General features: G+C 47.7%; 1 protein-coding gene across 7 annotated transcripts in view; it reads right to left on the bottom strand.

Moving 5' to 3' along the window:
- Positions 1–4813: 4813 nt before the first annotated feature.
- The window catches only part of LOC120831900 (mediator of RNA polymerase II transcription subunit 13-like), a 53668-nt gene continuing 33079 nt past the window's right edge, over positions 4814–25402 (bottom strand). For 2 of the 7 annotated variants that reach the window (XM_040197779.2, XM_040197778.2), the window contains exons 5-32: positions 23970–24053; positions 17176–17321; positions 16887–17093; positions 16501–16665; positions 16235–16391; positions 16037–16141; positions 15180–15830; positions 14854–15067; positions 14683–14761; positions 14465–14589; positions 14216–14312; positions 13867–14084; positions 13312–13487; positions 12233–13161; positions 11850–12029; positions 11453–11676; positions 11160–11358; positions 10767–11052; positions 10425–10677; positions 10152–10340; positions 9827–10050; positions 9578–9720; positions 8908–9066; positions 8617–8781; positions 8260–8423; positions 7304–7468; positions 7047–7156; positions 4814–6634 (exon numbers count right to left, since the gene is read on the bottom strand). In XM_040197779.2, the coding sequence (XP_040053713.2) occupies positions 6502–6634; positions 7047–7156; positions 7304–7468; positions 8260–8423; positions 8617–8781; positions 8908–9066; positions 9578–9720; positions 9827–10050; positions 10152–10340; positions 10425–10677; positions 10767–11052; positions 11160–11358; positions 11453–11676; positions 11850–12029; positions 12233–13161; positions 13312–13487; positions 13867–14084; positions 14216–14312; positions 14465–14589; positions 14683–14761; positions 14854–15067; positions 15180–15830; positions 16037–16141; positions 16235–16391; positions 16501–16665; positions 16887–17093; positions 17176–17321; positions 23970–24053 (5947 nt within the window). In that variant the 3' untranslated portion in view covers positions 4814–6501. The remainder of the gene's footprint in view (positions 6635–7046; positions 7157–7303; positions 7469–8259; positions 8424–8616; positions 8782–8907; positions 9067–9577; positions 9721–9826; positions 10051–10151; positions 10341–10424; positions 10678–10766; positions 11053–11159; positions 11359–11452; positions 11677–11849; positions 12030–12232; positions 13162–13311; positions 13488–13866; positions 14085–14215; positions 14313–14464; positions 14590–14682; positions 14762–14853; positions 15068–15179; positions 15831–16036; positions 16142–16234; positions 16392–16500; positions 16666–16886; positions 17094–17175; positions 17322–23969; positions 24054–25402) is intronic. The other 5 variants (XM_040197782.2, XM_040197784.2, XM_040197785.2 and 2 more) reach the window with 5 other exon arrangements.

Below are 25402 nucleotides of genomic sequence, written 5' to 3'. Positions count from 1 at the left end.
TCTCTTTTCTCTATGTTGTACATTGTCTCATTCAGATCTACAGAAGCCAACGTCACAGGTGCTTTGTCCGTAAGTGCAGGTCAAACTAAATTCTCGATTTAACGCTTTATTTCTCTTTACAAATACTTCCTTATTTTAATTGTCGTACACACCAGAGTTGGAAACAAGCTGGAAATAAAATCAAAACTATCTGCAAAACGCTTCGAGAAGTGCAGAGAAATTCACATTATGATAATAATAATGTAATAATTAAACATAATGATATGTATCACAAGCAAAACAATTGAACAACAGGCTGTTGGTTAACAAAAAACAGCAGTTGCATAAACGTGAGTGTACAAATACCAGCGTGATGGCTGATTCCCATCAGCACACGTTGATATTCCCTGTGATCGCAGGTGTGTCGGTGTCCTATAGGACGTGTCTCGGGCCAATCACAGCCGCTCAACACCAACTCCTCTTGATAATTAGGTCAAATAATGAATTAAATAACGCAACAATGAGCCTCGAGAGGCCGTGTTTTACATCTCAGAGGCGTTGATAGGCCTCATCATGATGCCGAGTGAGGGTTCCTATTGTTTCTTATAATCAGCGCCAAGACTCTTGCAGCAAAACACATTTATGACAAAGTGAATCCATAATTATATTGTTTCTGAAAACAAGACGGTTAGATAGTTGTACGTTCAGCTTTTGTTTTGGAATAATAATATTTATGTCCCTAACAAACAGCAGCCGATGGGTAAGTGATGCAATGGTTATTGATGAAGATCTTTCACAAGCTCACAGTTAAGCTTCTATAGTTGGGTGGAAAGACAATCTTGCATGGTTTCACTCTAAAGTGCATTTTAAGAGTCATCGTGAAGGTATTCAACACAAAGTACTGAGTCTTAGTGTCTCGTAAGCAGACGGACAATCCATCTTCTCCTTTTATATGCAGTGGAGAGCTAAACAGAAATTCCAATAGAATTTCCGAAAGACCTTCAAACTAATACAATATGCAGTTTCATCAATAGTTTCTTTCTCTTTAGCAACTCTCCCAACTTTCAAATCCCACTAGATCTTCTAACATGCTTAAACTTCTAAAGTTAAACCTTTTTAAATATAATCTAATGAGACGGAATCAGTTGCTTGCAAGCAGATGATCTTCCAAAGAATGACAAACTTTCAGTTTGCGGCGAGTAAACAAAACTATGTGAACTAACATGTGATATTTAGCGCAACTTCAGAGCAGCATACTGATCTGATTAGGAGTAATTCTTGTCCATCGACATGATGTGCGACACTAAAACATCCCCCTGATTCCGCTTTTCTTCTGGGCCTACGTTCCCCTCATGGGATTAATGTCCTACAAACTGTTTTATCAAACACATTTGAAGATTGTTCTCTCGTTTGGATGTGAGCAGAAAGGGGGGGGGGGGGTACCGCTGTCAAACACGCACAGCTTTTATCTCTATTTACATCGGCCAAAGTGTTCCTCGTTCGGTTTGAAGGATGTAATACCCTGAAATTTGCTTTTTGGCGGACCCCCCCCCCCTGTAACAAAGACTATTTATGCAAATGCGGAGGAAAGCACTCCCGGACACAGAAGCAGATGTTCCCCAACAGGCTGCCGTGCGGGTCGGCAGATGTTCCGTCTGCTTTGAACAAAGGCTGTTGATGGCTCTGCGCTGCGTCAGGAGCTGCATCTCCTTGGAGCCATCTGGAAGATGGCCGAGGGTTCGTTTGGCTGCAGCCGGCCTCGCACTCACCGGGAGAGTGAGGACGCGGATTGAAATGAGTACCGATGTAACAAAAAACTGCAGCGGACTTTGCTCTGTTTATGTAATATTTGGACACACGGACAGATCAGGTACTGTTGGACCACATTTAAGATTGGGGGGGGGGGGGGGGGGGTTGGCATGTTTTTGAGGGACCTGATGACGCGATTATGTTGATTATCTACAGTTGATGTGAGGTCTTTTTGGAAAGAATCTGTTTATTTATTCATTTTTTGTTCTCATATAAATTGTTTTGGAGAGTCTATAAGCAACGCAGATAAAAACCCCTTGAGGAACAACAGTGTTAGAGTGGTTTTCATTTGTATTGGAGTTGATCTATAATGTCACCATGGATGTTAAACTTAAGCATGGAGGCTGATTCATGTCGAGCACAGCTACAAATTAAGATCATTCTGCCTCTCCAGAACCACCTCGTTGCTTCCCCGCCGATGATATCTGGAAAATCGGATGAAATATCAAAATGGAGTCACTATAAGAGGACGTCATATTAACATTAATAATAATAATAGCTAAAAAACACTTAGGTCTGGGATGCAAACATGATGTGTTTAGCTATTGGATATGAAATTCCAAAGTCAATCACATCGCATCTGAGTGTAGTAAACTCCTTTTAAACCAGTCAACTGTGCAGCAATACAGCGAACCTGGTGAGCAAGCACTCGATGGTGAACCAGCCCCGTTAGAAGCAAATTAAAGCCGGACCCATCGGTGCTTCAACCTCCCAAACCCACAGCTCTTGCTTTAGCCGGCGATGACCCTGAGCTGTACCACCCACAGCTGCCACAGAGCGCCTGAACCCTCGCTGACCCGGCTGGCACATCAGGGGTCATAGGACCTACCACGTTGTCCCCCCCCATACGACCACCGCCATGACAGATACCAGACTGTGTGTGTGTGTGTGTGTGTCCCCTTTCCCTCTCTCTTTGAAGTCCAGAAAAACCAGCAGCGTTCACCACCATCCACAAAGCGGCGTGAAGCTACAGCCCTCAGCTGCCTCCCCTTCAGAGGGACATGTCAAAACAGCACACGGCTCGGCCCCCGCCAAAGTCACGCCTGCAAGTGGAGCGCTATCGTGTGTCAACCGGAGCGAGAGAAGGGCGCCGATCCTTCACACACACCTCCGCTCCGTTTTTGGGCCCAACACGTTTTGTGGCGTGTACCCGGTGATCAGCCGCGTTTGGCGGGATTTGGGGTGTTTCTTTCGGAAATTGAGACGTAGTGTAAATGAAAGTGTTTGGCATAAAGGCCTTCGAATGTATTGATTTGGTATTTTCCAAATATAACTCTTAAAAAAAACATTTACATTACCCGTAACTGGAGAGTTACGGGTAATGAAACTGAAGAGGCCACCTTTTACCACATTCTTTTCCACGACAATGAGCCGGAAATTTAGAGTCAAGTGGACCATCTCGCTCCCATAAGAGGGCTTTTCCAGACAACCTTGTCTTCTCGCTTGGTGCACTGCTGGCAGGAGAGCGACATTGAACAGCATAAAACGTCATTGATTTCTAATTGCGTCTGCGCTAATGCTACGTAAAGGCCCGACCCCGGCCTCGTTCTTCCAGCCCGTAGTCCATTTGGCTGTGGCAATGCACTTGGCGAGCGAGGCAACAGGTGAGTGGCCGAGAGTCTAATGGGGCCAACTCTGGAAAACCCATTGCAGTCAATTAAGGGTCCACTGCCTCCAGTTGTGACGGCCATTAGACCGCACCACCACGACGAGTGACTCCTACCCATCGCTTTTAATCCATGGTTTGTTCGAAAGGTCCAGACCCTCAAAGACCGACTTTGCGCTCGTTTTTTTTTTATCGTCCACCGTCCAACCTTTCTAGGTTCTATTAAAAATTAAGTTTTCCACTCAAGGATTTTATGTGACCCTGATGGTCAAATATAACCTCCTTCACTACCTCTTTATCCGAGTTGACCTCACATATTCTAACTGCCCCACTTCACCACACAAAAGGCAGCATGGCTCTTACTTCCCCTCAAGGGAACAACCTTTTCGAATGCTTACCCGCACACAATAAACTCATTTAGTCCAGAGCATTTCTTCGGCAAATGCATTTACTAGATTTCATGTCTAGTCCTTCAAAATGTCCCAGCCTGGAAGACACACACACACACACACACACACACACACACACACACGTCAGCGGGAGGTTGATTTTCCCCCAAAGTTGAGCACTAATATCAAAATTGTGCAACGGAAACATTACAGCTCGCCAACGTGGCGCAAGTTGACGAAATGAAGCGGCAGACATGCCAGTGTGGCGTCGAGCCTGCAGCAGCGTGCAGCTCTCCTCGTCGGGAGATCACAGTGGAACACTAATGTTTTATCGGGCTCACTGCCGATTTAAAAACTCAAAACCAAACTGCACAGGTAGGTGCCGAGAACGTTTGCTCCCAATGCGATGCACTTTATCCACTCGGGTCGCTCTCTAGAATCGTTCAGGCAGCTCTCTCGTGTCTGCACGAGCCCAGAAACAGCTCAGGAAAAGGAGGCCACCTTGCTGAACAGGAAGGGAAACCGCCGGAGGATGCAGTCGTCACTCAGCGGTATCACACGTTGTTTTGATTTGCTTCGAAAGAAGCAGTCAGTAAACATTGCGCTCCTTCAAGCGGCCCGGGTACGATTCAGTCGCGTTCGGCAGAAGTAATGCTCATTGTGACGGCGAAGCCATCGGGTTTCATCTCTTAGGATGTTGTGGTTTGAAAAGTGTGTAAAGACAATGATTCACGCCACTTCACACCCCGGTGTAACAAAAGGCTTTTCTTCCTCTTCACACGGATCGATAGAGGAACGCTGCATTCACAGCTTTTCATCTTTCAGCCGGTGAGCTGCAGCGTTTTAGTGCAGCTAAAACGATCTAAATCTCATATATATATATATATATATACCTTTTTTTAACATGTGTTATTTGAGTAAATAGATTTCAGCAGTGATTGTGACAGATTACCCATTTAAACAAAATGAAACAAGCATCTAGTTCATTCTCTGGTTCGTTTGGATCAAAAGAGGAACTCTAAACACACCATCATTTTCAGGAGTTTTAATAATTTACTAAAAAAGAGTGTAAAAGTAACAGATCTCTCCCACTAAGGTGGATCTGTTCGATATTCAAAGTGATGCCAGATGGAACATTTTTGCAAACTTGCCCGTGTCTGTACATTTGTGTACACTTACTTGGCAATTCAACCCCATGGCTGTAATTAAATGACTTTTGTACTGCATACTGTATATCAAAAAGCTCAGCAAAAAAAAAAAAAAAAACTTGATATGAATCACTTTAAAGCAAACCGAACAGCATGAAATGTACAGCTTTAAGAAAATTCCAAAAAACACAGCTGAAAAGTGTATATACACACATGCTAGAAATGTAACAGAGAGCAGACTGGGCGAAGCTGTGGACGGGACTTTCTATTGGTTCGCTCGGCGACATTTAGGAGAGCCAATGAAATAAAGCAACGTTTTTAAATATTTAATAACCTTGGTGTTCTGCTGCCTATTTGAAGTTTTTAAGCAGAGGAGGGACACTTTATAAATATAGAGTATACTGTATCTCCTGCATCAATTTGTTTAATTTAAATCCATTAAATGAAAAGGTAAAATGTTCGGTATCTGTAGAAAGTAAAAAAAAAAAAAAGATAAATGTTCATACTGTGTCCACTTCTAAAGAGACGCTTGAGTCCATCCTCCTTATCATTAAGTGCCTGCTTGGAAGAGGTAATATATATATATATGTATATTCATATATATATATATATATATATATTTATATCAAATTCTATGATATGATATAATTTGTATAAATATGGCATCTATACAATTGCATTAAAATTACACTTTTTTATTTCTGATCCCAAGAAAATTAAGAGTCAATTGGGAAAAAGGCCTTGTTTAAGTTTCTCCTTTTTCCGTTTTAAATATTAAAAATAAGTCTTAATTCTTTGCAAATGTATGTCATAACATCATAAACGACACATCTGGCTTTACTGGTCAAACATCATCCATCGTGTTCATATCTACAACACTTTGGAAGGTGAGGAAAAGGGCCCCTTTCCATTAAAAGTTTCACTGACCGACTGCAAGAAGCATAACAGTGCATTTCTATACAAAAATGTAAAAGCATCTTTGATGTAACAAAGCCATGTGTTTGAGTAGTCATGCCACTTTGCTGGTACAATAGGGAGTTAAGTGGCCCTACACAGACCCCCCCCCCCCCTTCAGAGGTTTGGGTGGAAACAGAATGTTAAATAGCTTCTCCGTAAATGTCCGATGTGTCTTCAAATGCCGTTGAGGTGTAGCCCGAGTGGGGCGTAATGCAATTTTGATCGGGGGGGGGGGGGGGGGGGGGGGGGAGTATCTGTGATATGTCAATAAATGGGCGTAGTCGGATAGATCCATTTGCCCCCCCCCCCCTCAGAAAGTACCATGCCTGACACAGGAGCGGTTGCGAAGGCACAGCCTGTGCTGGGTTTGCAGGGCGTCACGTTTGACATGTCACATTGTTGTTCGTTCTCCCTTCTTATTAATTACATTCCAAGCCTCGGAGAGTCTGACTTGCCCGTTCGCTCTATTCGGCCCCTGAATCCATGCGAGGCCGAAGCGGCAGAAGAGCTCCGCTGCCCCCTGGTGCCCCAAAGAGGGAGGAGGCGTAGGCACAGAGGAAATGAAGGTGCCCGTCAGCCCTCTAGAGTTGCCGTTGAAGTCTCACACGCACACTCAAAGCATGTTCAGGATGGCGTTGTACATCTGGATCAGCACGGCCAGGTGGACGGGCAGGCAGGACTGGCGGTCTTGGGTGGCAGGGCTGCAGGTCAGCCAGGAGAGGGCGTTGTACTGCTCCAGTACAAACCTGCGTTCAGGATGAACCCACGTTAGCGACTATTTACGTCCACTTCCATAACGTTTTTTCCCTCTGGATGTTGAACCTTTACTAAAGCTTTAATTTTCAACATTCTAAAACAGTAGTACAGCAGTAAACTATTTCAGCCGGTGCAATATTGATAGGCTATTAAAAATGTGCCATTTAACCATTATCATCATCTTTTTTTCGAAGATGTTTTCGCTGATAAAAAAACAACTTTAACACATTAATCAGCTCTTTGAACATAAGACTAGGAAAGATATTGCTTTTGTTAATGGGATTATTCGTGTAACCTGATGGAATTGCAACACATAAAAAACAGATATTTGAAATGAATAGTTTTGTATCAACTTCTTGAAAACACCATTAGCAAAAATCTAAAAATGGAGAAGATATTTACCTGAGCACATCCGAGGTTTTCTTGGAGTCTAAGGGGTGAGGGGGCCGCTTAGTCTTGTCGGATGCCAACTCATCCGTTTGAGCTATGGAGATGTGGTGGTGGAGGGAGGCCTGAAGTAAACAAACAAACGTTAACGCATTCATGGCCAAGCTGTACTGAGCGCCTGCACGCGTATTGGAAGTCCAATCACATAATCAAAAGCAACAGGCTGGACTGGCTGTGTCTCCTCTGCCTGACACGCGCGGTGTTTCCAGCACCTTGAGGAAGAGCGGACACTGGCTCTCAGCTTGCGGACAGGAGGCCCAGAACCAGTGAGGAAGTCCGCTGGCTTGAGCGGTGGAGACGTAGTAGCCCAGAGCCAGCGGCTGCTGCTTCAGCTCCTCTGGTGGACTGTCCCTGGACATCAGGCGCTCTCCCTGGTTCTGTGTCCGCAGGGGAGGGACAGTTATTAATTACAAACCTTTATTGTGACCCTGTTGAATGCTGGGTCATTTCATCTTTCCATCTACAGCGTACAGTCTCTGCACTGGCATGAGTGAGTTGTCCTACCTTTTTTTTTATTTTAATTTTTTTACAAAAACATGAAAAGAGCACTTAGAATCAATGTTTTTAATGTTGCATTAAAAGAGACCTCTGTAGTTCAGTTATTGCATTCAGGTTATAAAATGCACTACTTGTCGATCATTTGCAGGTTTCTTTCCCCATTGAGTCAAAAGGTTTGCAAAAGCATAACTGACACGCTTGCATCTTTAGCGTGCATGTCTATACGGAAATGCCATACGCGGCTAACTAATAAGTGGCTTTCCAGTTACTTTAAACTATAACGTGTGATAGTAAAGCTACACACTGTTCCCACAGCGGATCAATGCTGAATTAAAATGGTCCGTAATCTAAGTTGCCAACGCGTCTATTCTCCTGTGCCTGCAAGACAAATTCCTCTGCGTCTTCATATTTGGCAAAACTAGAACTCTAATTGTTGTTTGATAAAGCGGTACATGTCACTCAGCAAAGGACTGCTGTAAATAATCAAACCTCAACCTGAGGAATGCGTCGTACTTCCAATAAATCATTTCTGCAATTAGCAGTTGCACAATGCAATCAAAATGCTCATCCGGATGCATAGTATCTACTCTCTAAGTAATACGGAACTGTATTACTTAGAGAGTAGAAGTAGTAAAACTGTTTGTTTTCCTCCGCAAAGAGGACGACTCACCTTGGTGTGCTGGAAATGCGAGCCCATGCCCATCCCGGACGGAGAGCCTGGGGAGGGCACGGGGGAGGTGTTGGGGGACGGGTGGAGGTTGCCTGTGATGAGCATCATGTCGTGGCCAATGTCGTTCTCCAGTTCATCAGGAAAGGGCAGATCGAACATGTCATCTGAGGAGCGGGGGGGGGGAGCAACGTCAGCACAGCCCCAATTCAATCTTATATATGCTGTTGTAATTAACAACGAGGCATCACCAGTTTGTCATTTAACAGCAAAACAATTAGTATTCCCACATGACTTAATGGAACTACGTTATGTTTTGCACGCATAGCACGCTACGACTGTTGCCGCGCTGGCCGGTACCATTGTTGTCCTCGGTGGGGTAGGAGCTGGGAGCCAGCTGGGTGGTGGCAGAGGTTGGAAAGACGAGGATGTGTGTGCAGGAAGCATCCTGAGGCGTGTTCAGCTGCGACGTCTGCAAGTTGAGAGCAGTGCTGCGCCCGAAGACGGAGCCCATGGTGACCGCGTCTGCACACAGAGAGAGAGAAACGCGGGAAAGCAGAGGTGTCACCTGTAATAGGACTTTAAAAGGGTCTTTTAAAGTGATCGATGTACAATTGTATACAACATGTGGTGTTGCCACAAGCGACTAACCGGGCATGATCACAAAGGAGCCCTGCGGCTCCATGGCTACCAGGCAGGCGCTGAGGATGCTGGGGGAGTCGGCGGCTGAGATGCCACACATTCGACAGGCTTCCCTCAGCTGGCGCCCTATTGAATGGAGGGAATGCTCCCCGAGGAGTGAGCTCCAGTCTGGGGAAGAGCGAGGGTGGGAGAAACAGATGCAGTGGGGGACAAACAACAACATATTCAGATCCTCGGGAAGAGCCGTCTTCTGAGGGTAGCTAAAATGATTTACTAATCAGTCTGGATATTGTAGTGTTTTTTTAATGTTTATGGTCTTTATTATTATTGCTTTGTAGTCTTAACGCAATGGTATACGTTTATGTACGAGTTTTACGTTTTGGGGTTTACCAAAAGTTATTTAGTAATGTTTTTTTCTTTTCCTTTTATTTCAACAATTTATAAAGCACTTTGTTGAGATCACTTAATGAAGTAAAGATAAATAAAGAATTTAGAATATGTTTTGCTAAAATTATTAAATTACAAACTAGTCAGTGCCAGAGTGAAAGTGAAAAATGAAGTAATGATTTATCCAAATTATGATAACAGAAAATTATTTTATTTTGAAACAAACTGGTACTAATTAGTGAGTAAGTTTAGTTCATCAAAGCCCGTTTTCTTCTGCACACACGTTTCCCACCTTTCAGCTCTCCGTGCCCCAGCCTGCCTAATCGTCCAATCACAATCCTCCATGGCAGCGAGGTCATCTGGATGATGCCAATGCACCATTCCCACAGCTTCTGCAGTCCCATCTTTCTGGCTGAAACCTTGGGACGTCGCGCTCTGGAGTGAAAAAAACAAAGATCAGACTACTATCCAACCCTTACAAAAGAACAAAAAATAAAAAAGCACAACTGTACAAAGTATTACGCCCATAAACCACTTTCACCTGTTGGGGACGTCAATGTTGATGATACTGGTCTCCAGGAGCTCCCCCTGCTGGTCAGTGCAGGACACAAGGATCCAGCGCTGGTCATGTGATAGGCAGTACCCAACAAAGAGCACGTTGTATTTGGGAGGGAGCTCTGCCCAGATCTCCCCTGGTTCTGGCGGCTTGGAACGGGTCGGCCCAAGGATGAAGGGGGGCGTGTACAGCTGCAGGGGGCTAGGATGCTGGAACAGGGAAATTCAGATTTCAGAAGAAAGACCAAAGGACCCATACAGGCACGTGCGAGCGTATACCATGACACAAGTGGCTCAATTCTTACGCCTACCTCCGGACTCTTAAGTACAGAGTTAACATTTGACACTGGACCGAAGCCCGTCAGGGACTTGATGGGTGTTTGCTGGGGCAGGAGCCGTCTGCATTGGGAGTAGCAGGAGAAGGACAGGGAGCGCAGATGTTGCAGGTAGAAATGACTCTCCCCGCTGGCCGGCTGGAGGAGGTATTGGCACGGCACCACCTGAGCAAGATGGAAACAAACTATAATGATCGCAAGAGGGAATTCTTCTTGATTCTTTTTCAGCGAAAATCAGAGAGGTCCTACCTGTAGCACGAGCGCAGGTCTCATTGTCTCGGGCAAAGTCTTCAGCATCTCTGTGTAGCAGCGAAGTAGCCCGAGCAGCCAAATGCTACTGGCCTCCACTTCGTCGCCCTCTTCTTCCTCTCCGCCTTCGTTTCTCGCGCCACTTGAGCTAAGAAAAGCATCCACTATGTAAATAACGATAGCCGGTGGGTTGGCGAGGCTGTCCATTGAATCGGCCACGGTGGGGATGCCAATCCTGGACTGCTCTGCCGTGCTGAGGGAGCAAGAGAGGAAACATAAATGAAAACAGGCGGGGCGATATTTGAAAGTGGAGATATTTATGGGATTCATTTGGGGTCTTACAGTTCAGGGTTTTCTGCTGGTGTGTTGGCTGGTGGCGTCGCACCGGGTGGACCTTTAGGGTCGCTCAGTGCACCTTGGGCTGTCTCCCCGGTCTGGTTCGAGGTCGCTGCAGTCGGGGTCGAAGCATTTGCTGAACTGACGGCCCCTGGAGCCGGTCCACCGTCAGGGCCCCAAGCCTGAGGCTGCCCGGAGGCAGGCTGCGCTGAGGGTGCCGGGTGTGAGGGAGGCTGGACTTTGGGAGGCAACAGAAGGCTGCTGTCCAATGGAAGAGCGGACAGCTGGGGACCTGCAGGAAGGAACATCACATTAACTGATTTCGAAAACAAATCGGACGGCGTGCAACACAAGTGATGTTTTTCATTAGATTCAATTTGTCCGTTTCAATGTTCTCACCAAGCTGCTGCTTGCATGCATACGCGTAGAGTTTAAGTTTGCTGAGGTTGTCGCTGTGCTGCTGTCCAGCCCAGGGTCCGGTCACCCACTGGTCCACACCCAGCGCCTCCAGCTTTTCTGCTTCCACTTCTTCTCCCACGCGCACCAGGCCGTCCATGGACACTTTGGCCAGAGGACGGTGCTTCCCCAGGCGGCACGTCTGGGGAAAAAAAACGAGTCAAGGCGCCTTTTGTTAATTCCCTCATCGGAGAAACGGATGACGTTGTCACCGCAATGATTCAGACGTGTCTTACCTCATAGACGGCGCTGAGCTCCTGGAAGAAGGCGCGGGCTGCGGCCAGCAGAGACGGGCTACTGGGGCACAGGACAACATACGCCACGTCCCGCGAACCCCCGTAAGGCTCGAGTAGCAACTTCTCCCAGAAAGGCAACGCCAACGGGGACAACGCCAAGAAGTCCCTGTCGTAGCCCAGTAACACTGTCGGGATGGGCAAGGGCTCTGGTGACTCTTCCGAACCTTGGACGAATGGAAAAAGTAAAAATGTTTAGTTTATTAGTCTAATTATGACTTTCCTGTTCATTCCAGACCATCTACTTAAGAGCTCAATAGTCTTACGGGTAATGTGAAGTAAAAAACTAACACAGGGGAGACGTTTTTTGGAGTAAAAACCCCAAAATGTGTTGACTCACCGTAGGAGCCTCTCCCGGCCATCTTATGGAACTGCTGCCAGGTGAGCGGACCCTGAACATGCTGGATGTTTTCCCAAGTCCGTCCTGATCTCTTCTTCTGGATGGCATCCTGCAGGAAAGGCTGCAGAGACAGCAGCATACGGACCATGTCCTGGGACGACAGCATGTTCATGTCCGCCACTGTGGAGATTGGCAGACACACAAAACCAAAAAGGATGAACCGATGCACAGGCGTTAAGTCAACATGGTTCCAAACACAAATACACACATTGATGCACATCAAATCATATTCTCACTGAGGATCTAGGAAGTAAGGCTTCATCTAAAAAGGAATTGAGCATTTCTTTATTTGTCTGATGCACACTCCTCCAACCCTTTCTTACCATTTGTATGAGGCCAGGAGTGAAGCGCTGTACTTCTGACAACAGCTGGATCTACTTTACCTCCCGTGGAGTTATCCACATACTGTAAGCCCTGCTCCAAGGCATTGTAACAGTCCACGCAGGCATCGCTCCCGTCCGCCCACTGCTTTTCAGACGTCCAGCTTTGGAGCAGTGCCCCCATGCGGCCGTGGCAAGAACAGCTGAGGGGGAGATGCAGTGACGCAAAGGAGGAAATGGGCTGGGAGCAGTGCTCCTGCAACAGGATCATGACCAAAGGGGAGGCGGGGGCCGCGTCCTGCGCGCGCTTGGCCCTCGTGTCCCCCATGCTAGGGTCCCGTCTGCAGAGGGCCAGCCTCCTCTCGGCCGCCCGGCCGACCTCAGAGGTCCGGCCGTAAATATCCAGCTCGTCCTCCAGGAAGAGGCCCGTGCCGTGGGCCAGCCGCCTGTTCACAATGGCGCTGAAGCCGCACATGCAGCGGTACTGATCCTCGCAAGTGGAATCGGGGATGTACACCCCCACGTCCGCTCCTTTGACATTCATATTGCAGGCACAGATGCAGCAACTGTCAAAGTTGCGATCCTTGAAGACGTTGAGGACGGAGTCTGAGAGCAGGAGGATGGCGTACAGGCTGTGGGCCTCGGGCAGGGAGGGCCCCGGCCGAGCCAGAGGATCCACAGAGCTGAGAGGCAGGCTGGTGGAGGGCGTGGAGACCGGCGAGCTGAGCTCGGTACCATCCTGCTTCACCGAACCCTGCCCGGAGCTGGCGGCGTTGACGCCCCTCGGCGTGCGCGGGGTTCGTGGGGTGGGCACGGAGAAGCGGGGAGTGGCAGGAGATGGCAGGATGCCAGCATTGGTGCTCACAGAGGCAGTGGTGGTGCTCATCTGGCCATACTCCTGGTCCGTAAGGGTGTTGACACTTGGCACGTTTCTGGAAAACACGCACGTTGAGGAAAAGGTGAGCATGATTGCTTTAAATGTCTGGAAAGAAAGTTTTTTTTATACAGCAATAGCTGAATTTAGGTTTATGGGCATCGAAGATCTTATTCATAAAAGCTCGTCGTGGAGTCTCACTACTTACGTGTATCCATCTCTGTTGAAAGTGGTATTATGGGAATGCATGAGCGGGAAATGCTCCATTTTGGGCAAGAGGGCCCAGGATGGACGGTAGTAGCATTGCTCAGTGATCTTGAGCGGTGGTAGACTCTGGCTGGGTAAGCAGGAGAGCGGAGCAAACATGGAGGAGCCGATTTGTGGCTGAATAGAGAAGATATGAGTGGAAAATATCAGTCAATCAATTCACAACATAGATGACAAAGTAAAAAAGGCAGTCTGTTATTCGGTCACTGTCAACACTTCTAATATCATAATACTAACCGTAGTACAGATTATTAGCAAACTACAGGTACCAGTGAAAGAACTCCAACGTGATGTGTGAGATGGATCAGCTGATCAGGAGCTGTGAGCCAGTAAACAAGTCCTTGTAGTGACTTTCCCTTGATGAGTTTTAAATGGATAAAGGTGATTAATCAGCCCAAGTCCTTATTCTCATTCTAAAAGGGTCATTTCCTCACTTCACACACTTGACGATGTTGGTACCTGGGCTCTTAATTGGGGATCAATCCCGCCTCCTCACCTTGAGATCCTCCATCCCGGGACTGGCCAGGCCCTCGTCCATCTCCATCCGGTATTCGGTAAACTGGGAGGAGGCCAAAGGCAGCAGGTGGTCCGCCGCTCCGCTGTGCACGGGGGGCTCTTGGCTCGGTGTGTCGCGGTACGTGGTGGCGGGGGAGAAGGCCGGGTGCTGCTCTAAGGAAGGTGGGGTGGGAAACATCCTCTGGAGGTCTGCTACTGCTGAAAGGAGAGAGATGTGGATAAAGAGATGGAGGAGGAAAGAAGTTTACAAAAGGTATGATTGGAGAAAACGTAAAAACTGTAGTTGGATAGAAAATGTATTTCAGTAAATGCTCATTGAAGTGACTCACTCGATGGATACGGTACAGCAACTCTCCCTTCTTTGCCCAGAGGACGGTCTTCTGTGGACACTGGTAGCTTGCTTGAGTGCTGGTTGGGGTAAACAGTCTACAAATTATGACACATAATATTGGAGGATCAGCTTTAATTGAATTAAATTATTGTTGGCGGAAAAAAAAAAAATCTGTTGGTAAGTCGGACAGTGTGTCTCACATTCTGTTTGTGTGTCAGAATATAGAACATAAACAATGACGCCTCACCCCCAACTCTTCCTCATCTTCATCAAATATGTTGTCTAGATCAGAGATGTTGACCACCAGATCTTTTTCTCTGGTCAGAGAAGGGTTGGCCTTGGCGGCTCCATCGGCATCCTGTCCGGATTCTTCTAAAACAACACAAGCATAATGGCTCAACAACAATTGCGATCAGTATGATGCAGAAGACGTGATTGATGTTGAAGGCGGCGGCTTTGGCCCACCTGATTTCGGAGCAGAGTTAAAAATAGACATTGCATCGTTCCCATCAGGCAGTGCTCCGTTGCTGGTGATTTCTTCTCCCTGATGCAGAAAATAAGACAACAATAAGAATATCTTCAGCCGTAGATCTTCTGAATCTAAATAAATAAATATAATTTAAAACTATGACCTACCTTGGCCTTCTTGCTGGGTTCTCGTCCCTGACCCTTTAACCGCTTTGAAGAGGAGAACGTGTACTCGATGTCTCCCTCCTTAAAGTCGTAGGGGTCCTCCCCGGGCTCCCGCAGCACCTCCACACCTGACTGCTGGAACAGGCCCAAAGTGTGGATGTGGTCCCTCACCCGCTCCTCTGAGATCTTAAATCTCTTGTGAGTCTGTGTATATAGTCTGGAGGAGACAAAGGGACAAATGAAACCGAGTAACGTGTAGTCGTAGCAGTTCATTTCTGGTCTCATGAATAACTCTTCTCATTTCACTGGTGGGGTTTCTCTCCACCTACCTCTTCAGCAGAGCTCCTTCGGTCGCCGCCTCCGTCTTCACCTCCTCTAGGACGTCCGTGGGGAGTTCACAGGGCCTGCAGTCGGTCTCATCCGTCCTGGGTGTCCGGAAGCCTCTCCACCAGCCGGCCCCGTTCTCCCTCTGCCTCAGCAGCGCTGTGTACACTGCCGTTTCGCTGGCGATCAACCCCAGGACCGCGGCGCCGTCCTGACAGAGGGGAACATCCGCGGGCCCACCCAGGGCCTCCGGGTCCTGCACCCGGGGGTGCGGGCTGAGCGTGGGCGGAAGCGGAGACATCGGCGAATGCAGGAGGGACTCGGGGGCTTTCCTGCCGTTGGGGAGGAGCTTGGGATACTTGCAGCTGGGCAGAGCAGAAGGAGGCTCCGAGGGCGGCTCCAGGGCCACGAGACCCCCGAGCTGAGGCCCTCCTGCTGGGTCCTGTTCCAGAGGGGTCTCGCGGGAGACAGACAGGCGGTGGTGGAAGGAGGTCACGGCTGGCCTCTTGGACTGTTTATCAGCTTTCTCCGTCTTGTCACTGGTCTTGTGTTTGGGCAGGGAGGGGGGGTATAGCGACACGCCAGAGGACTGTGTGGGATTGGCACTGGTCTGGGGGTTGGCGCTGGCGGTCAGATTCAACTTCTGCTGCTTCAACCTGCAACAAAGTCACGGTGGATGTTAGGGAATGATTACAGAGATGTAGCCCCCCCCCCTCTGTGTTTTTTTCCTGCTGAGCAGTATTGGTCTAGTTATTTTAAAGTTTATCTTGTGAACGGATTGATCTTTCCTGCAGCTGCGGTCGTAGTTTTTGTGCACACTGTATCGTAGGGTATAAATATAACTGGTGTTTCTCTGTGGTACCTGGAGCAGCTGCAGGACACTCTCCCTCCCAGATCGCTGAAGTCCCAGCCGGTTACTCCACTAGGCGCGTCCTTCTTAAGCGATACGCCAGTTGGAGAGTTTAATCTACAAAACAACAAAAAAAAACTAAGCTTGAGGGCGCCGCATCGGCTGCATCACGCAAACCACGGGAACGAACCCGGCGACGGTTGGACTTACGCGTGCTGAGGCTGGGTGAGATAGCATTCCCTCCAGGCTTGCTGGACTACCTGAGAGGTTAGCTTTTTCCCAGAATGCTTTGGGCTGGCGCTGGCGACCCCCATGCCGCTGTCTGGCGTGGGGACGTTGGAGATGGACGTCACAAAGCCGCTGTCCGCTGAAAGGACAAAGGGTGCAGCAGACGTCATGAAGCAGGACGGCGCATGTTTCTGTACGAAGGTGTGTGTGTGTGTGTGTGTGTGTGTGTGTGTGTGTGTGTGTTGTACCGGAGCAGGGCTGCTGCGGCGACGCTGGCGGCGTGAGCGGCACGCTGCAGTGGTTCAGCTCCCTGCTGAGGCCCTGAGTTGCAGGAACAGGTGGAGACTGCTCCAGCGGCAGGTCCCCCTGGGCGATCAGCACTAAAGCAGCTGGGTAGGTCATCCTTACTCCACCTAAGCCGACGGAAAGGAGCATCAATCACGGCAGTCAGTTAAAACGAAAGCTCGTTTTTTTAAGCATTTTATTAAGCCTCAAATACCTTAGCGACCGATCACGTCTATTAACATGTTGCTGAAGAAACAGATTTAAGGATCTTTACACCAAATGCAGTCGACTTGCTCCTCATGCACCGTCGCTGCTCACATTAAACACGCATCAGCAGTCCTTTCCGTACCTACGATGACCTCCACCGCCGCGTGGCAGTTGCGATCGTAGCTTTGGCTTGCTTCTCCCTTCTCCCTTTCTCCGCTTCCCTCCCTGAGCGGCAGCACCACCGGGTAGAAGTAGCTCCACTCCTCCATCAGCTTGCGCGTCGCCGGGTCGCTCATCTTGAAGGCCTGACCGGTCAGAGTGCCGCTCAGGCCGTACGGGCTCAGGATGACTGCAGGGTGGGTGGGAACGGACGGTGAGAACGGAAGTCGGCCAACCGAGCGATTCATCCGACTGATCGGCGGACGACTGACCTTGTAGCGGCGTGACGGAGGCCTGCGCCAGGCGGACGTGGTGCTCTGTGACGTGGTACGCCGGCTGGTGCTGGGCGATCTCCACGCTGGTGCACACGTTGCTCTCGCCGTGGAGGAAGAAGGAGAAGGAGCACGAGAGGTGTTCGCTGGGGACGGAGGGCGGTTAATGATTTTAGAATGAGAGACCTCAGAGAAACACCAGGGGAACGAGGTGGTGTGACGGGTCGTCTGCTCGTGGAAAGATGGGAACAATATACCTTCACGACATGAAAAATGTGGCAAAACGAGTTTGGAGTGTAAAACAGAATCTGCTTGTTTCTTTTCACAGCGGTTAACCGTAATTTAATTTAAATTTGAAATGCAATCAAAATCACATTTAATCGTGTTAAATTTGAGATTAACTCACAACTCACACACGCTATAACGCAAACGTACAACAGGGATGCGCTGATCTTTTGCCCGGCAGCATGACAGATGACGAGCGCTCTGATCCAAACAGCAATTTAGAGAGCAACACTGAGAGCGCGCCTCTGCAAAAGCCTCGCTCAGCTCTACCGGCGTTGATCAAACTCAGCATTCCCGCCTTATTGCAGGTATAAATCCTCATTTGCTCGTGAGCGATTGTGGCGACTACATGTTTACGTATGCAGAGCTCTCTTTATTATTACACAGCACCGGGCATAGTTCATCACGCATTGCTCATTTTTTTTTTAATCACTGAGGAGGAATTGCTGGGGTCTTATTGCAATCTACATACCAGTGGGCGGGCTGGACATCATTAACAACCACCAGGGCCTCACTGATGCAGATCTTCAATCCATAAAACTCCTTCCCGCCTTGGTTTGCAAACATCAGCCGCAGCAATAATGTCAGCGGATTCTGTAATCTCCGCGTGATTACCCTCCTGCCGATGCGACATCGTTTGGCCGGAGGGAGCCGGACCGCCGTTTGAGCCGTAATGGTCGTGCAAAAATCAATTAAAAAAAAAGGCCGGTTTCACAGTCACTCATGGGCAGAACTGAACACGGTCTGGAGGGAGCCAAATATCTAGTGATGTTGGCCGCCGCAGCCTCCAGATGGCGCCGAGTGTCCCCGAAGAGGGAAGAAGGGGCCGATTTCTCTGCTTCATAAACATTCCTGATGCTCCCGGTGAGATGAAGAGACACCCTCGTGGTGGTTTAAACACTCGTACTCCATCACAGGAGGAGAAGAGCTGGAGCGCATTCAGATCCACGCACGACCACCAGTCACACACTGCGGTCCTTGGTGCATTGTCACACGTATGAATATTGAACGAGTCCAATTGTCTCATAGGTCAACAGTAATAAGTTATTTCCTTATATGGGCAAACACAGCTGATGGCACGTGAGATAAATACGTTTTTTTCCTGTGATTGGATTGATTGATCAATACGTTTGCATGTATTTCACTGTAGAATGAAATAAGGCTGTGAAATGAAGCATCCATTAGAATTGATTACCACTCTTGTGATGATAGTTCTGTTTATGCTGTTATTATATATTTTTACGGGATGTTTGTGCGCCGACCAGGACCGATGAGAGTACAAAAACATTAATCCCTCAAGGCTCCTTTTAAAAAATGTCAAATTCTTGGCAATCGCTGCTGTTCTTTCTTTGTATTGTCGTCTATTTAGCTGTCATGATATCAGAGATCCAGAATAATTAATGGCTGAATACTTTTGATATGTGAGGAGGATTTTTTTTGTGTGTTCTGATAAACAACTGTTGAATATTATGTATAAAGAGTCAATCAGTCTTCATTAAATAATATGCGATTATTATGAGCCACGAGGAATTACAGCTGCAATAAAGTGAAATTAAATGTGACTCAGGGAAAAGCAGAACCACAAAAAGAGCATCAAACTGTGGGCCGACGCAGCTGGTAGATTGATGCTCTCTGTCCTTTTACAAAAGGGCATTTTTCTGCACAGTAAGCGAGTGAGACTGTGTGGACAGGCTGGGCTTCTTGCATCCTTGGGGGACATTTGTGCACTCACCAAGAGTGCGTGCGTGTTGTTTTTTTTGTTTTTTTGTCGTACATGTGTGTGTGAGTGCAGTGGACAGAGATGTGAGGCAGCTGTGTGTGCTGAGCTGCACGAGTACAGGTATTAATAAATGAAGAGGAGTGATGGTTAAGACTCGCCTCAGGGCTGACAGTGTGCTGGAGAGATGTAGAGAGAGGAGGCAGAGAGGGAGATAGGGGGAGACGAGGGGGGGGATTAGAAAAAAAGAAGTGAGAGGAGGAGGAGGAGGAGGAGGAGCAGGGCGGAAAGAAAGACAGCAATTGAAGAAGATGGAGACAGAGTGAGCATTAGAGGTAAAGCAATTAAGTGAAATGCATCAACAGGAGATGAAAAGTGGAAAATAGAGAGTATAGAGAGGATATGAGGATGACGCGGGAGGAAAGATACAGCGCAAGATGAGCGCGGAGAGCAAAACGAGGCCGAGCGAAAGAGGAGGAGGTGAATAATTCAGTGCCACGCACTACAATTGCTGCACACATATCGATGAGATCAGTTTTAATGGGAGGCTACTGAGCACAACGTTATGGTGAAATCCATCAGGGAATGGAGATCTGGGGACACATACAAACACACGCAGAAACGTTTGTTCGGCTTTGTGCGTACGGTAAGTGCCGGGTCTTATGTGTGCCAATATGTCTGTATGGCATCCGCGTAGACAAGAATGTGACCGCAGACGCACTGAATGTGCACGTCACAGTCCCGTTTAAATGCCACTGAAACAAAAGGAGGTGAACGCAGCCGCGTTACATGTGACAGCGCGTGTGTCAGCAGGGGAGCCCGTTCATGTCCCGCATGCATCACGGACTCGACACACATGTTGCGCGTCGAATCACACGCACACAAAGCAGGAGTGATTCTCTCGGGTTGTGGGGACTCCCTCACGTTTAACCCGGTGGGAGTGAAGAATAAGTAAATAAATAAAACAAGATAATATTAGTGATAAAATGCTGGCGATCGTGAAGGAAAAGGTGCACAAAACACTTTTTCCCCCTACGGTTCTCTTCATCTAAAGCCTGTGATGTGATAACTTTGTTTACACGTCGTTAACAGTCAAATGCACTAAGCAGGCATGACAGGCACTTTGTTAGACTCACAAATCTGGGGGATTAATCTCCTTAATCTGCACCTTAAATGCCCCGTCTGACGCCACGGCAGCACCGTTGTGAGTCATCTGCAGCTTTCTAGCTGTGTAACTCTTCCCACATATTCAGACCGAACACCGACTCTGTCCACAAAGAGAGTTCTTCCACTTCCACTGCACAACCCCACCAAGACCCAATCCAACCAAAAGTCTCAAGACTCGCAGGTGGGTCGGCATGTGTTCCCGCGCGCCCTCGTGACACGACGCCAGCGTTAACACGAGCGTAAGGGGGATGCAGTCGGCCTGATGGATTATTCAGCGGCTCCCGGCGGGTGGTTTTTAGCCAGCGGTTGCGATCACAATGCCTTTGCTCAAACACAGCTGCAGCTACGTGTATGTGGATTCACAGGGAAAAGGTGCTGCAGGAGGAACCGCGTGCATACGTCGCCCTCTCTGTGGGGACGCAAATCAAAATTGGATCCTCGTGAGTCCTGAAACACAGAATACTGGCTTTTACCTTCATGTCTGTGGTCCTCATTAAAAAAAAAGAAAAAAGAAAAGAGGGAAAGGATCTGTTGGAAGGCTGTTGCTGTGATGTATCACCATCCTCTCTATTGATCTAGGAGGGGTTTTTCCTCTTTTCCTCCCCTTTCTCTCCCTCCCAGTGGTTCTACCTGCTAATATTAGAAATATGGTGGATAGACCTTCTCAACCCCATAAACAACACGTTTCAAAAAGGAGAAAAATGCATTTCAAGTGATTCCAATATTCAACAGCGGTGAGTGACGGGATGAGAAATAAATGACTTAACTCACTGAACTAAGTCTGCATAGAACCACCCAGAGTTTAGGTGTTTTTTAAGCCCCTAAAAAGCACCTGGAGACCAAACATCGCAATAACATGTTTATTCATCTTAACTTGCTCATTGTTCTTGTGGTTTGTTTACATCTGTCTGTTTATGATTCAATTTGATCAAATTTCTCTTCATATTAGGAAAGACTTTGTACGAATCCCCCTGGCTCCCTTCCTCGCGAGCACATATTTATTCTCCGTGCTATTTTAATTGTGCAAATGAATGAAATTAAACACGCTCGGCACCGGTTACATTATTTCACAGGACTAATAAGAGATGAATGCTGCTGAAATGGTGGTATGAGAAAAAAATGGTTTTGATATAGATTTTTTTTGTTGTTTATATTTCTGTATGATTCTATGACCTTGTGATGTGAGCCAACAGCAAATCTTTGTTGCCAAGGAGATGGCTAATATTTCAATGTCATTTCTCCCTGGGGAGGAGCGCAGTCTTGTTCTCTTAGGTCAAGTGAGGATTTCTGTGTTTTTTTAAATAAAGCACTTTAAAACCCTTTGCGTCACACCGCAGCACCGCTCTCTCACACCGTAAAATATACCGGTACATTATTTATGCATGAGTATACGGACATTAATATCAATGGGAGCACCTAGATTAACAAATATACTGTGTGGCGTATTTGCCATGCATAGAATTGACAGAACTAATGAGAGCGACGGTCCTTAATACGTCCATTCAGCCGTCTATAGTAATGATTAATTTACGACCCCCCATCTTCTCTAAAGCCCCACCACACACACACACACACACACACACACACACACACACACACACACACACACACACACACACACACACACACACACACACACACACACACACACACACACACACACACACACACACACACACACACACACACACACACAGCCTCCTCCCTGCTCCTCTTCCCTCTCCTGCATCTTCCTTTATGCTCTCTGTATCCTTGTTCCTCTCTCCGTTGCTCCCCTCAGCGTCTGATGCAATCCGTTACCAACCCAGAGTGCCTTCCTCTTATTCAGACACAAAGAGAGCATGAGTGTTGTGCAGAGAGGAGGAGAAGGAGGAGGAGGAGGAGGAGGAGGAGGGCGGGTGGGGGGTGTCCTGGATGTGCCAATCCTCACTGTGCCCCCCGGGACACATAGGAGATAAACACCAGATAAGCCTTACAAAAGGTGGCGGCGCCAAGGCATGGGAAATGGCACGGGTAAAGGGGGGCGGGGGGGCATGGATGTTGGCGCCGAAGCGCCCCCTATTGGGGATCAGAGGAACGTGTGTGGGAGTGAGGAAGAGACAAAGGAGCTGGTTGCAGCTGAGGCAGGAGGTCAGTGTACGCCTAACTGAGCAATGCCCCCCCCCCCCTCAACCCAATGGCATCGCATGGCAAGGGGTCCTTAAGGCTCACCCTGTCAATAGCAACACTGCTACCCCTTAGACAACGTGACACACGCAAACGCCTGCAGGGCGCAAAAAGCATGCAGCAGCAGCAGCGCGGACAGACACACGGCGCTGCAGACGTCGGCGTAACATTTGTATTTGTTAGCGCTCCCTCCTTCTCCCCGTCTCCCTCTGTGTGTCTCCAGCCAGGACGCTCGGTAATTCGCAGGCAGAACAAGTCGGCATTGGCTCAGCAGGGGGCGTAGCAGCTGACAACATGCTCATATAGAGCTGTCAAAATGAGGAGGATTTACACGCTGCACAAAAGAGGCTCACTCCCGTGTAAATCTCTGCGCCGAAGCGCTCAAGTGTATATTCAGAGAAAGACACGGCAGTTAGCACACTGATGGGCCTGTACGCTGCGCTGCTATTTGCTAGCTTGTAACGTTAGTTCTATCCGGTTGCAGTGGTTTTGTTTTTCGAAGCCCTTTCAATCTGCTAATTCAACCTGATGCCCTTGAGTCCTACGCTGAAGCAGCTTTTCCCCCTTTAATTCATCCCTTATATCTGCAATATATTTGACCATTATAGTGCTTTTAATGAGCTCTTTCAGGTAAAAACACACATCGCTTTGTAGGACACACTGAGGGAGTGAAAAAGAACTAAACAGCCGCTACAGACACGGCAGCAGACATGGAACACCTGTGTCAACTTACCAGAGCTAAAGTTCTTTGTTGCGCAATTTACGGCCCTCCAGTTTAAAAAAAAAACCACAAACATAAAAGAAAGAATATCTTTACAAGCGCTGACAGATTTCTAAAATAAGCAATGGGACAGCTAAGTGGTTTTCCCGCTTGGATGCATTTCTGCAGCGCCGAGCGACGTAAGGAATGTTGCATCCTCACCAGCAGAGGAGGTTGAAGTGGGCCGACTGTAATGGCTGAAGCAACGAGCCGAGCAGCCGTCATCACACCCACCCCTCGTTTTTACCGTTTCAGTCTGTCTCTGACTGTCTCCCACATTGCCTACACGCTTAGACAACGTGACACACACACACACACTTCAGAGAGAGAGAGAGAGAGCTGTGAGAGCTCGACTCACCTCTCACGCTTTTTTTCCCCCCCCCTGACAGTTTCACACCATGAGCCAGCCGTTGGAACATCAAGGAAAGGGGGACTCGAAAAATACTGAATCACACCAAAGCCATTCATGCTGCTTGGCTGTGTCACACCCGGTCGCACACAACACGGACCTCTGCGGTGTGCATTTCCCACGGACCGACATGCATGAGACTGTGTGGCGCACACAAAGCGTGCAGCAGCAGCAGAGACAGAATGCCAATGAGGTGTGCGGGCGGGTGTGTGTGTGTGTGTGTGTGTGTGTGTGTGTGTGTGTGTGTGTGTGTGTGTTTGTGCGCGTGCGTGCGCATTAAAAGTTCTCACCTGTTGCCCAGCGACTTTTCTTGCAGTTCGTGTGGCTTGAAAAACCATTTGCCGATCCGCACAAACCCCTTATCCATCAGACATCTGCAGCAGGGGAGAAGGAGAGAACAGAGGAAAGGAAAAAAGTAATCAGACGAGGGAAAAAAGGAGAGCCAGGAAATGGGTTTAATACCTCGTGTAATACACTTCCACCGCGGAACAGTGCAGCACGCAGCATCCGGAGAGGCTTCAATTCCACTCAATGGTGATTCTGTTGTTTAGGATTTCACCACGATACTGATTCTCAATGACAATAAGACCGCTAAGCAGTTTGACGTGGTTTTGAGTCCTTCGTCTGACGAGGGCCGAGAGAAAAACTTGTAGGATTCAAAAAGTCGCTGGTCTCGGTGTGCAGGTGCCAGTGAATTCCCAGCTGGAGCCTCTGACCCGGGTCAAGGAATTACAGAACGCGTTTGTGGACTCCTCTGCACTCCGCTGAGCAGAGCATCCGCAGCTTTTAGCCCCGCAGCTCTAAGCGTCTTTGGTTCAGTGTTATCGACCCCGGACAATTCATTTCAGAAGAAGATCAACTCGGAACCGGTACTTCAAGAGGATTGGTTACATCCTGGCAGATACCCAAACAGCCTAATAAAAGGTCGGTATTGGCCACGATATCAATCGTGTGGATCGGATCAATGTGCATGGTCACTTTCACTGGAGCTCGAGCGCAGGAGGCATTGTGAATGTTAACGCTGCTTTCTGTCCATGGAGAATCTACGCTAATGCTGAGACAGCACTTTCAAATGCTGGCTCACAGAAACACTCCTGGTGAAATGATTATTATCATCACGTGGCTCAAGTTGTGTCCACGCACACGCCTTCCACCCTCCCTTCATTATTATTATTTTTTTTTACACCGTTAAGAGGACTCATAAAAACCCGGGACGAAAACAAGGCGTGTGTGTTTGATTGACAGGCGTCTCAAGCTTTTCACACACATTTAATTGAGCTGTTCATTTTGTGGGCAAAACTTTTTATCAAACTCTAAAGTCCTAGTCTTGTTTCATTTATTCCCCGTTGTATACTTTAGATATACTAACCTTATGCTAACTGAGTTTAATACATTGTTCATCATTATGTCTGTTCAAGTCTTATCCAGAAGAAGAAGTAAATTGTAGAGCCCCGTAGTCAGTGACCATGACAGACCGGTTAATACTTACATTCTTATTCAGTACCGAATGTACGTTGTACTATTAGTTCTTGTCTTCTGAAAGTTTTTTTTTATTCTGTGTTTGGTTTACTGAATTATTCATGTTTTCTTTATTTGTAATTGTTTGCTTAAAAAAGTATGAATTTAAAAAAAATGTAATAAAAATAATAATTATTATAAATTAAAATATTAAGTCACTCAGTGACAGATCAATTTGATCTGAACGATATGAAAGAGAAAGTGA

Source organism: Gasterosteus aculeatus, chromosome 14 (genome assembly GCF_964276395.1).
Source record: "Gasterosteus aculeatus chromosome 14, fGasAcu3.hap1.1, whole genome shotgun sequence".
Classification (NCBI taxonomy): Eukaryota; Metazoa; Chordata; class Actinopteri; order Perciformes; family Gasterosteidae; genus Gasterosteus; species Gasterosteus aculeatus.
This window is presented reverse-complemented; position numbering and strand designations above follow the sequence as displayed.